General features: G+C 39.5%; 1 protein-coding gene across 6 annotated transcripts in view; it reads right to left on the bottom strand.

Moving 5' to 3' along the window:
• Positions 1-426: 426 nt before the first annotated feature.
• The window catches only part of CSNK1A1 (casein kinase 1 alpha 1), a 35479-nt gene continuing 22319 nt past the window's right edge, over positions 427-13586 (bottom strand). For 3 of the 6 annotated variants that reach the window (XM_074604426.1, XM_074604430.1, XM_074604432.1), the window contains 5 exons: positions 10637-10715; positions 9570-9644; positions 8233-8339; positions 7170-7318; positions 427-1940 (listed from right to left, as the gene is read on the bottom strand). In XM_074604426.1, coding sequence (XP_074460527.1) covers positions 1933-1940; positions 7170-7318; positions 8233-8339; positions 9570-9644; positions 10637-10715 — 418 coding nt within the window. In that variant the 3' untranslated portion in view covers positions 427-1932. Of the gene's footprint in view, positions 1941-7164; positions 7319-8232; positions 8340-9569; positions 9645-10636; positions 10716-13586 lie in introns of those variants that run through there. The other 3 variants (XM_074604429.1, XM_074604431.1, XM_074604428.1) reach the window with 2 other exon arrangements.

Genomic DNA, 13586 nt, shown 5'->3' with positions numbered 1-13586 from the left:
CGAGCTACATTTCTTCTTCCACCTTCCAGGTAACAGAGAGACCGCTCTGACTCAGAAGTTTCCAAATGTGCACCGATATCTCTGTGAAGCCCGGCAGACTTTTTGCCTCCCTGTACGCCCAGATTATCTCTACAAATGTTTATTAGCACACAATGTTCTCCAGCTAAAGTTTAACATCTTCTCAGAGCAGATCCTCCTCGTAAAGGGAGTATGCATAGTGACCGCGCAAGAGCGCGGCCTTGATCCAGATTACCACTCCGTGATGACAGAGAGTGCACAGTGTAAGTATTAAGATCTTGAAGAAATGGTTTTCAAAATGAAAGACCTTTTCAAACAGTAAAAATACGAACTGTGAGCAGGAACTCTGCTACATGCATAGAAACTGTCTAAAAAGCTAACATACAAACAACATTTACACAATAGGCATCTGGCAGCATTTTCAGACATTTTTTTAATTTATTCTGACATGCTATAAAGGAATAAATTACACTGTTAAAGAATTACCAGCAATAAAAGTATTTCTTTCTTTCAGCTGGGCTAGAATAGGAGTGAGAAGGAAGACAGCCTGGGGCAGTAACCAATGTGAACTCTGCATGGTGCGAGGCTGTCCCCTAGAACAAGAGTAAATCTGGTCATATCCACTTCACAAGAACTTGAAAGAAAATGCCTTGGTTTAAAACCATCCAAATACTCCATTCAAATTTCTCTCAAAACTAGCAATCGCAAGTCAGTCCAGCCGATGCATGACATGGCAACGCTCGGAAGCTGCCAGTACCGGGTCTGCAAAAGATGCCATTTTGTTTTTAAAAAATCCAATCTTAGTATAGAGGGCTGGTCTCAAACAACAAGTTATAAAAATGCAAGACTGCCCCTTCCCCCTCAAGGAAAAAATACAAAATTTATTTAAAAACAAAATGAGGCAGAGTTACAACACTAAATCTAAAATGATTTAGAAAGAAATATGACTTCTTTTGCTTAACAAATGGCCTTAAAACTTGCTTTAAAAACAGGGTGATGTAGATTTAAACTGAATTAACAAGGCAAATAAAAAAATCTCATTTCCTTACAGAAACAGTTTTTAGCTTTTAATGAACTTGTAAACAAAAAAGCTCCCGCTTCAAAATAAAAACAAAATCCCAGATCATATAGATGTTTACAGTGATTACATTTATCTAAGCAACTTACATACAGGTTCAGTTGTAAGATGTTAACTAAATTTTGTGACAAATATGCTGTTTTTCCTTTTATACCAAGAACATTATAGAGTTAATGCAGAGTCCTAAAGATTATCTAGTAGTCGCTAAGTTTCTCTTAAGTCTTCACTTTAGATGCTGTTATTTCTAGCACAGGTAAGCAGGCAGAGTCTTTCATACGCTTAAAAACTGGAATCTTTGGTTACTACCATGTCAGCTGGCTTGGTATGTTGCACATAGAAGCCAACAACTTTAAGAATGTTTTAAGTGTACAACTTTCAAAACCCAGGGAGGAATAACCAGAAAAGAGTGCACAATTGTGAGCATTTACAATTATCACAACTGTTGCCGAAGACTGTTCATGCCATTCTTCCAAAACAATGAGATCTCATAAGCAGTGTAGTTCAAAGTAAAAAGGTAACAAAAATTGGCATATGCACAATTTTCTCCACTTGTGTGTCAACCATTAGGTAACTTTTCCACTTGAAAAAAATGCAATAGAAAACTGGACACCATGTTTCACTATCTCAGTAATATTCACAATTACAGCTGCTACAACTCAAAGTGCAGCATCATTGACACTGCCCAGAGCCAGTTTATACTGATATTAAGTTCTTTACACCAAGTAAATGGTTGCCCACAGCCACTGGCAAGTGTACGTATGAACTAAAATTTCTAGGATTTGGGGAGTGACAAGTCCTGCTCCGATCTGCTCTGCTTTGTCCCATCCTCGCCATGCTCAGAAACCTGCAAGATAAACACAAGGGCAACTTACTGATACAGGATGAAAATGAGAAACAGCCTTCACAGTAGGAGAATTAAGTAGCAGTTATGGTCATTCAAAGGGGAAAATGCTGCTCCGTCTCAGAACTGCACAGTTCCTAGGGTCCATTTCCAAAGCTAACCAGCATTTGCCACCACACTTTAGCTCAAACACACACCTCTCACTCATACCTACTGCTGCGCTGGAAAACAGGCCTATGCACCAGCTGGATGCTGCATTCCTTAAATAGGAATTCAGATCAACAGTTTGAAAACAAGATGTGTTATTGCCACTAGGAAGCAGGATGTAATTTCATAGGATTGTTTTCTACTTGTCTGCAATGTCTCATGTTTATATCCTTGAATGTCAAACTGTCATCTGACTGCAGTGGTGCTCTTCAGAGACGCAGTACAGCAGTGTCACACAGACAGAAAAGGAACAGGAATAACTTACCTTACAGTAACTGGTGTTCACTACGTGCTCACACGTACAATGCTCTGGGCAACCAGAACAGAAGCAAGAACCTTTGACAGTAACTAGGAACCCAGCATACCTTCTGTCCTTGGAAGGACAAGGGAAACCACATGTGACAGGGGAGGTGGGGAGTCAGGGACAATTCTTTTAAAGTTCTGGACTCCAAATGACACGTTCAAGACATTATGGAAAAGGGAGAGTAAAGGAATACATACAGAGATCTCAAAGAACCAGTTACTGCAAGCTAAGCCAGTCTTCATGTGACTGCTTATATACTCACTCCTGGTGACTCAGGTAGTAGCACTGTGCTTTAAAGAGGTAACAGGAGTCTCAACCAAAGACTACTTTGCCAAGCAAGTTTCCGTTCTGGATGACCTCCAAACAGTATGGTATTCTGTTGATGCATGAATTCATCTGAGCAACAGCTGCGTTTTTGCAACAGAAACCTCTTCAGAGTGAAATACAGACAAAGCTGACCTCAGCTATAGCTTGTGCTGTCATCCAGAGAGAAGCAAGTGCAAACAAGTCTTAAACACAGCCTGACATACGATCAAAAACGTATCTGGATAGTACCCAGAAGACAGCTTTAACTCTTCCAAAACAGGCTACAGGGAAGAAGATTCACTAGCTTTGTTTGAACCCAATCTTAATGCACTGAAGGACAATTCTCTTTATCCAGCACTAGCCATTCTAAAAAACCAAATCCTGCCCCAGAACTAAGACAGTCTTTCCCACTTGAGCGCAAGTTCTCACAGAAACCCCAGTGAATCCTTAGTTCCACTGGCACAAAATTGTTTGTAACCCTTACTTGATGCATACAACCAAAAGTTACGCTGTTTTTCCATTTAGCATGTGCAGCAGTGGACATTGATTCATTAGTTGAACCACTTTCTCCACCAAAGCAGCCCAAACTAAGTCAACAAAGGAGGAGTGTGCTCCCAGTGCGGAAAGAAACAGATCAACCCATTGCTTTAGAAGCCCGGATGTTTCAAATGAAAATGGGATCCTGAACCTGAGGACAAAGGACATGCTAACAAATTATATGCTGCTATTTGTTAGAATACCTCAAATCCAAGGTATTATGGGCAAGAGAATGCCCAACTCTACAGAGAACAATAGGGAACTGGATTCAATCCACAAATCCCTTTCAAGCCCTGTTAAGACTACACAGAAGTGTTCCCAACCATAGCTGTCAAATGAGATGTTGAGACATTCATGTAGCACACAAGACTTTGGCAGTATGAAGAACATGCTGAGGAGTTTTTGCTGGCATTTCTCTAACACATCTTCACTATATACAGGGCCAGCTCAAATCTGCACATTCATCACTCCTTGCCCCTCCAGGGTGTAACCCAAAACTTTGATAATCTCTATGCTACGTGAGGGATACTCAAATTGCTTTATTACTACTATAGCTGCAGATCTGATCAATGGGGGAAAAGTAACTGTACAGTCAAACTCTAAGAAACTCCTCTACTTGAGAAGTGTTCAAACTTTTTCCTCTATGAAGTAGCTGCAGAGACAAGCAGTGAAAAGCATTTAGCTGTCAATTGGCTAAATCTCAAGTAGTGAACTAATAGCCTGTTCTGAGAAATGCTGCCACAACTACAGGTGTCTGGTGAATGCTAATGGGATTGCTGACAGGCTCACAAAACTTGACACTGAAGTGAATTAAAAACCATCTCTCACAAATGGAACGGATAGATTTTATCCTGGAGACTGACTGCATGAGTCAGTTTTATGACTGAGGGAAGCTGACTGTAAGCATTGTTACAAATCACACCTGAACAACTGCTGCACTGTCAAGAGATTGAGAGCTAAACTTCCCAGAGTCAGCAGAGAAGCTCTGTCTGTTGAAACCGTTCATCTCTCCCAAGTTCAAAACCAGCTGATCTTGTTACAAAAGACACTGCACAGGGTTCCAGAGAGGGACAGGAAAAAAAAGTAAAAGAGAAAAAGAGACCATTGACAGAACAGGCTATCCTGGAATCAAACAGAATATTCAGCCTGAATAACCTATAGGACTCAGTGAGATAGTTTAATATGGATCCGAGTTAAAGCAGCCAGGAATATCTATAAATAAGCACACTGTCCAAATAATCTGAGTCATGTTAAGTCTCTGGACATTATTTGAAAGAATTGAGACTTCACACACCCCCTGCCCCACTCCCAAGAGGCACATCTTCAATAGTACTTGCACTTTATACAGTATACTGTAAGATTTTAACCAATAAGTGCACCTGAAAATCGCTATTTGCAGTACTCTCATTAAACTGGATATTGTTACCAGAGTGGTACCATTTGATGCCATGAAGCCTTTCAAGCCACTTCAGCACAGGCTTTGCTACAGCAACTACACAAGAATTTAACTGAACACTGAAAAAAATAAACCAGGTATTTCATTGATCTTCAACGCGACAGCAACATATAAGCCATAGAACCTCCTGCTTGAGCTTTCCTGGTTCAGAAAATCTTCATTTTAACAGGCAATATTTCTCATAAAAAGGCATGTATTATTTTAGAAATCTGGAATCTTTGCTGTGATGAAGAGACTAAGCTATTTTAGCAAGCTGGGGAAATCTTCAGATGTTTGACAAGCACTACTTTAATGCTGTGCTGACATTACAGCTTGATCAATCCAAAGGTCACAAGTCTTTTCTTCATGATGCAGGGAGGAAAGCAGGCAGTCATTCCCCTAGAAGGCTGTTACTCTGTGCAAGAGCCAATGAAAGTCTGCTAGAAAAACAGCAACTTTGCCATAGCTATAGTGATGCGCCTCGTTACTAGAGGACGGTGCAATGAGGAAGGTCATCAAGAAGCAGAAATGGTCTATAAGGTTTAACTGCAAGACAGCCTCCCTGTTACTCATGCTTGTCAGTCAGCCACAGCTTTGCATTCTGCCGCTAAATCATCACTAGAAAGCAGAGGCATATAATTGTTATGACGACCTTTTCTTCACTTAATGGTATATAGCACTTGGTCAGAGACCACCTAAGCCAGGAGTGGCACATTAAACCTACTTCACCAGCAGAACAATATTTCAAGTGCATACAACTTGATTTTCAGGGCAGTGTTGTTTACAGATCATCAGCTGTTGCATGGTCTTTGCTTTAAACACGAACCATTGTGAAGAATCCACATTTTTGCTCAAGTTATTTCCTCCTGCTCTAACAGCCAACCTCTCCACACCCTGACAATGGGCTGGATTCAGTAATGAGTTCTGAACTCCAATCAGAGCTTCTGTATTTCAGGAAGCAATCCGAGCCTGGGTGCATAATCACTGAGTCTGCTACATACTGGTGTTACAGCTGAAGGAACTGGTTTACAGCTTTCAGTGTTGTAACACCCATTGGCTCCAGCCAAACAAGTTGGACTCTCTGTGCCACAAATAATCTGACATTTAATGGCATCCTATGGAAACTGTTTTTCTTCAAGAAACCGTTTCAGATTGAGTCTTGGAAAGACTAGCAGGTATTTTACTTCACCCAGAGAAATGAAGTGCTATATTTTTAGATCGCTATTTTGACTAAAGCCACCTGGTTATGTTTGCATGCTGCCACAATACGTGAAAAACAATGTTTTGGTAAGTTTACTGTAAACACTTCTGCATTTCTTTGACTTCCAAGTCTGCCATGTTAACTTAATATATAATTTTATACATATAAAAATGATAGTCAAGACAAGAATGTACTGAAGAGTAGCAAGCAGCAGTAATACCTCAATAGCAGTAACTTAAATCAGGTTCTCTGCTCTCACTGGAACAACCTCATTAGCTTCAACTTTATCCACAGCTCATCTTGGAGAACCAGTTTTATTACAAGACTGGCTGTAATAGTCACCAGCTGTAGCAGTTTCATTCTAGCAACTTACCAGACTAACACTGGCAGATTTACATCACAATTTTTAAAAAACTTCATGAATGCGTTAAAAAAAAAAATTGTATTTGCCTTTTCAGAGCGCAGTTTTCAGTTTTTACACAATTACATCTTGAACATTTCACAACATTTCCCTTTGAAACCATAACCTAGAAACATTAAAAATAGTGAAGAAACCTGAAGCCCCACCCCCGAGCATCTACATACTTCAGAAAATTGTGACTTGGCAGTCCACGGCAGTTCAGGGTTACTCTTGAGATTTAGGCAAGACATTTTGAGTTCACTGGTCCTTTAACTCTGGACCAAATGTCTCAATGTAAACCTACTGCAGGAAGCCAGATCATTCACCATTTTCTGTTTCCAATGTTTGAGGCATACAGAAGCAAACCCACAGCACTATACCAGCTGGAACAGAGTAGAACCCAAAGTCTCTAGATCCTTGCCTAGTTAATGAGAATTATCCCTTAAGAAGTGTTAGGTCTAGGATTTTGGATTGTATTATATATTTATACATATATAAATATATGTATCATATATGTATATATATAAATAAAAATAAATAAAAATGTCACATTCCCAACACCAAGTCAGTTTCTTGTTTTTGGAAAGTGGTTAATGCGGGAGCAAAAGATGCAGTGGTTAAAATGACCCAACATCCCCAGAAGAAATGACATGAAGAACAAGGACATTTTGGTATAAAGTTAGTAGTCAAATTCTCCAAGGACGTCTTTTTTTTTGCTTTTTAAATTAACAGCCAAATGTATTTTTTAAACCACCTCCTTGATCTAACACTTAAATTGCTGACATTGTCCAAATTAGTGTAATTTTTTTTCCTGTAACGTCACTTGGTTCTTGGCTACTAACCTTTCATGTTACTCTTGGATTTGTCAGTTTGCTTGCCTGTGGGGGTTTGGGCCTGCTGCCCCTGCCCACTGGAAGAGGCTGCCTGCTGTGCTGCTTTCTGCTTTAACATTGTCCAGTCGAATGTGTAGTCATATTGGTGGTTCAAGGTCCTAGAAAAGAGTAAAATACTTTACTGTAACAGATCATAACTTCCTTATTGCTAATACCAAGCTTTTGCTGAAAACCCAGAACTAGAGGTCTTTTTCTAAGCTGCTTTGGAGATTACAAATGGTATATAAATGCCAAGTATTAGTAACTTAAAGGGATTCTTGAAACAAGCCCAAATACGATCAAGCAGTGTTTTCTTCACTGGTTACACGAAAGTCTGCATTTGTAGAAGCAGCACTTGTCACAACCTGGCTTATCCATTTGTCTGCACTGAGGTTTCTCAGTTGTTTTGTTGGGGGTTTTTTTGTTTGTTGTTTTTTTTGTTTTGTTGTTTGTTTTTAATTTATATAGTTTTAAGGAGACACTGCAGTATTGTAGTAATATCTAGTAAAAGTCGCTTTGGTTTCCAGAAACCTGCAGGGAGACTCTTGAGAGATCAGTCCCAGCTCTTCTTTTGACAGATGCTGTTCACTCCACAAGGCCGAGTTTATGTTCTGGTTTCTCTAACAAGCTCAACGTAACATCACTATTCCTCTCCACTGAAATCCATCTCCTGGGCACCACTGCTAGTCCCATCACCAATCTCCAACATAAAAAGCTTCAAATGCTTCTACTGAGCGGTCAATTTCTTAAGCTATTTGCAAGAGAACTTGAAGCATGGGCTCAGCCCTCTAGCATTAGTGGTTAGATCACGCAATTCAAAAAGAAGAGAATCTTTTCCCTCATGTTTAGTGTTGAAGAATATTTTTCAGGTCCTTTAAACAGCTTGTCAAACTCTGAAATGGAAAGAAAGTCCCAGAACTCCTCCCTACACCACACACATATGAAGCAGCTTTCTGCAGTGCAAGTCCTACAGAGCAGTTACCAACTGGTAAAGCACAGACAAATTTCTGTACTTTTCCACTTTGAGACTGACCTGAAAAGAATACGGAATAATTGCCTCAGATACATGTAATCTGGTGCCTCTTCAAAGCGCAGGCCACGACAGTAGTTCAGATACATGGCAAATTCTGCAGGGAATCCCTGTAAATCAACAGTGTTAATCAAGCCATGGCTTGCAGCAAAAAGCTTCTAACAACCCTACAAAAAGGCAAAAAGCTGTATTTCTGTCTACTACAGCAGAGAAAAACTGGCTGATGATTCATGTATGTAAATTCCACTTTGCCTCTAGTTATTCATTTATTCTGTATTTCAGAAAGTGGATTTGATCAGCAAGTTACCAGGTACACACTCCTTCCCCAGAATTGTTAGCTGATGCATGTTTTGCAGTTGCAAGTCCTCTGCTACCAAAACCTTCAATACGCAACATAAAGCAGTTCATTCATCCTAATTAAACCTAGTTCTTATTAACTAGGTCTCTGGAATAAGCAGTAATTGTCTCTTAAAAAATTCCACTCATGTTTCCTTGATAATCTACCTGAGCATACTAGAGGCAAGGTCAGTTACCAGTTAAGTGTGAAGACTTAAACCATGAAGATTTCTTTCAGACTCCCTGCTTCACATATTTATACATTTAACACTATATTAAAGCCTACATGTAAATAGCATACAGCATAGTGCTGTACAAGAAAGAGAACATGGGGTGTAACAGTTCAGTAGCTTGGAAGATGTTGTCAGACTGTAAGGGTATATAAATGTGCATGACTAGGAAGTGCAATCCCTGCTGCTGCTGTTTCACATGCAAAAACTACCACATGTTCTCAAGGACCTTTGTTAACAAGTACATGGCTGCCACAGTTCAAAAGAAATCTTAAGACCCAAAGGATAGCATCGGAGAACATCATTCTGTGTCATGGCTTCAAAGATCACTTGACATCCAATTCCACTACAGCCTCTATTTGAAATACGGATGACAATCTGAACAATCCTGAAAAGGCAGAAACAAGTATATATGGGCAAGCTATACAGCTCTACCTTAGTTTTATTTATCCAAGAGGGCACATGTAGAACTTTCACTGTAGCAGTTGAAGAAATGAACAAGCCTCACTTAAGAGAGCTGAAGAGCTTGCACAGCCAACAGTTCCCAAAAAACTATGATGGTGGTGGCACGAACTACACCAAGAAACAGGAGCAAATGCCTGCCCAGTTACACACAGTCGTGTTGGGTGGCCAAACAGAAGGCACCCATGACTGCCAGAGAAGTATTATGCAGCAGCAAATGCCATGTGAGACTATCTAATATATTGGCTCTAGTTTTAAAAAACAAGAAAAGAACTTCCATTTCACAGTATGACATCATTTGGAAACTCTTACCTTACACAAAACCTCAACAGGAGTGGACATTTTCTTTTCACTAATCTTTTCATACTTTTGCTTCTTTGTTGCAGCCTGTGGAACATGTAGGTCATAATATAAGAGATATTGTGCAACACTGGATTAACAAGGACAGTAGCAAAAAAAATGACAAAAATCCTTTGGTCAACCATAAGTATTTTATGTGAAATCTCCAAGTCCCACACACTTATTGCAAACAGAATGAAGGTCAATCTGGTATTAAGATTTGGACACAGTTTAATACCATTTGTCGCAGTCTAATGCTTCCATCACATGGCACAGCTCATGTAGTTCTAGCTGCTGCTTTTGTCCATTAAACAGACCAGACTTGCATTTCCATTTGCCAAAGTTCTATTAATTCCCACTCAGTACCCCATTCAAGGGCTGCCTGCGTGTTTCAGTAAGCAGCCATTACATTCATTTGCAGCTGAAGAGTTCTAGTGTTTCACAAGCTGCTTGTCTTTTTAGAAAACTTGCAGCTGCAATATCATTTGAGTTACACAATTCTCACGTGGAGGAAGAAAAACAATTAAAACATGAGAACAAATCACTGAAGTCTATATAACAGAAATATTTGCCATACTTGTACTTGGCTACCATACATGATAACACTTGCAAGTCTGTTGCAGCTAATAATTATTCAGTCATACCATAAACTGGACTGAAAATACCACTAAAGCTGAACTTGCTAGGCAAGAGATTATTTCCATGCTCTCTACAGCAATTCAAAAAGCCACTAAATGTTATTTTCTACTTCCCAGAGAGGGCCTCATCCTACAACAGCACAATAATAATTTGCAAAGATGATGTAAGCTATTGTTTAGCATAATTTTTAAGACAGTCAAACAATACACATTTTGCCTGCTGCACAAGAAGCAGAAAGAACTTTTCTTCTACATTCTATAAATATCATTGGCTCGGGAAAAGCCGCTTTGTGTAACTGAAGCTAACCATTATATACAACCACCTAATCCAGACCTGCAGGCAGAGCATGATACCCAAAAATAAGAAAAGGAAGGGTGGGGGGGGAAGGCAACATAACCTACCTTTAACCCTTGCCAAGGCAGACTGGTTCTGTTAAAGTACATCAATACATATCCTAGAGACTCCATGTCATCCCGACGACTGGATAAAGAGTAAGAACACAATGAATTACAAACTTTGGGATTTCGTACTTTATTTCAAGTAGCACAAGCATTCCAAAATTAAAAAAATAAAGAATAATTAAGGCATAAAACCTAAGCTTTGTTGCAAAGGATGGTCTCTTTCTAATACAGCTAAGACATCTAGGTTTTCAGGATTCCACTGGCAGACATGTAACAAGTCTTCACAAGCAGGAAGCTGATCCTATTCATTTTTCAAGCAAGGAATAGTCAGTAGGTATTTTTGTGGTAAGTTTCCATCTGCAGTTACATTAGAATAATTTGGGAAACAAAAACTTTGGAAAATAAAAAAGGAAACGTTAAGTGTCTTCCCCATGTAATTAAATAACCTGGATAGAAACTAAAGCTTTACCTGCAGGAACCATGGAATGCATTGTGAAAGAGGTACATGACATTAGCCTTAACTTCATTAAGGAAGATACTTCCCTGAACCTTGCCTCAGTCTGGGACCAATACCGAACATCTTGCCCCAAAAGGGCTTAACTCCTTTCTTTCCTCACTTCTGTCAAAAAAACCCAAATTGCCTCCATGGTTTTTAAAAGACATGCAATATTTAGAGAGGTGCATGCATCAGAGGTGCCTCTGCCTTCTTCTGAAGAAGCCTGTTTGAAGGCAGCCAGAGAACTCCAAAGTTAACTATCCATAGACTTCACTGAGAATTTGCACTCAAGCTCTCACGCAAAGGACTTAAAATGTTTTCTGTACTACATATGCTCCAGACCCACACTTTAGCCACACAAACACTATCATACTTTGCAACACAGCTTTCATGATTACTAAGGCTAGTACAGTTCCCTGAAGTGGAAAAAAATGCTCCATGATTTTATTCCTCTTGGCAAAGTTGCCTCTTCCCAGCTGTGGTAGAATCAGATTTTTTTCCTCTGACTGCCCCTCTGCAGCTGACATCTATTTAACACGAGACAGAACAATGCAAGTTATTTTTCTCCTCCCAGCTCCCTTATCAAGAGAGCCCGACAGGTATTACCGCTGCTTTGCCACCCAGGCAGATCTGCAAGAGAAGTATTTAAATGGTGGCAGGAAAGACTACACACATACTACCCCAACAAGGGAGTAGAAGGCTAAGAGCAGTACTGCAAAGAGGATTGTACATATGGGTGAGGGTAAAACAACTCCCTTTAAGTGAGAACAATCTGTAAGAATCTGGCCAGAGCTACCTCCAGATCTTGGTACCACAGGAAAGAAGTTGTAGGTGATGCTTTATGTTACAGCCAACCCAAAATAACCACTAATATTCACCACAATGGCCTGTTTGTCACTCCCTCAACTCATGTTAAAGCCCTCTGACACTTTGGGGAACCAGTTCAGGGATCTATCCCAGAAGAAAATCAGCTTGGCTCCCTAAATCACTTCACCACAAAGACAGAAAAGCAGTTGCTGTGCTGAGGGGTCAGGGAAGACTGGTTCACTCTTGACAGCAGCTAGCTCCAAAGTCATCTCAGCTCTAACATGAAACCACAGCCAAAGACAAAGGGATGAAAAATGAGACTAAGACCACAAACTCCAGCCTGCAAAACTTGCTAATTCTATTAAAATTACAGATTTCAATCATCAAGAGGATTCAGTGAATGGTATGGGGCCATGACATAAAATTATATTCTCTGAGAAGGCAGTGGTAAATTCAGAAGCAATAAAGGGATTAATAGTTTCCATCCCCCATCCATTTTGTTGTTTTAATGTTTAATTTCATGATTTTTGTAGTAGGAAACATTTGGTTCTGTAAATCTGTAATGGATATATTACATTTTAACATATACTGATGAAAGCAATTTTCAGGATTTGGAAAACATGACAATATTCTCCACTACTAAAACAAGGAATGGATAACATTGCAAACAGCTCCTTGAGAACAGCTGTCATTACACATAGGAAAACCTGTTCTGTAACAGTTAAAATACAGCACTAACAGTTGAAATATTCTGCCAGCAGCTTCAGGACTGATTTCTCTCGATTACAGGAATATATTACTTGTTTGCCTCACTGTTGGCTTGATCTAGGCAGTTGAATAGCTTTTAGCATGCACCAAGCTACATTATATTAGAATTCCCAGTACCAGCAGATATAGTACAAGACCACCAACTAAATTCAAAATCAGTAGTCCTTTGCAGTTCCCTCCCTGGACTGTGAGGTGTCAGCACAGCTATTCCCTTACAAGAACGGCTTAGGTTCTATGAGATGTACTTACTTCAGAAATGGCACCTGTCATTTACCCTACTTGACCCACATGTCAAGTAGGCTTAAATAATGACACTGACAGACATTAAAATACACTTAAGGAACCTTAAGGAAATTAAAGCTAAGAGAAAACATGGAGCATGTGAAAGAAACAAATATTTGTAAGTTACATGTTCTGTTGAAATTGACCACTAGAAATTCTGTCATTCCCACCTTGATTAAATTGAAGGTCAGAAGCATAAACATTCATGGAAGTTTTAACTTTAAGTGACCTCAGCATCATGTGGTAAAGCCACATTACACTTACACATTACACCATCTAGGCATATAGGCAAAGAGACACATCACTTCGTATCTCATGAGTACCTAACACACACTTCCAAACAACTTAAAGCGTTATCTCCAATGGACCACTGCTAAGGTACTATAGTAGCAATATGCTTTTGATCCAGATGTCAAAAATGTGTTTATATGTTCAAACATATAAATATACACACACAGACAAAATTATGGTTCTGTATACCAGAAACTAAAATACAGTGGGAGTGTAGAAGATGATCTTCAAGTCTTGCTTGCAGGAAAAAAGGATAAACAGTAGTTTACTAACTTGAAGGGGGAGTGAAAAAACAGGACACAGACC

The sequence above is a fragment of the Larus michahellis genome, chromosome 11, assembly GCF_964199755.1.
Source record: "Larus michahellis chromosome 11, bLarMic1.1, whole genome shotgun sequence".
NCBI classification, from domain to species: Eukaryota; Metazoa; Chordata; class Aves; order Charadriiformes; family Laridae; genus Larus; species Larus michahellis.
The sequence above is the reverse complement of the archived record's forward strand: the minus strand, read 5'-3'. Positions and strand labels throughout refer to the sequence as shown.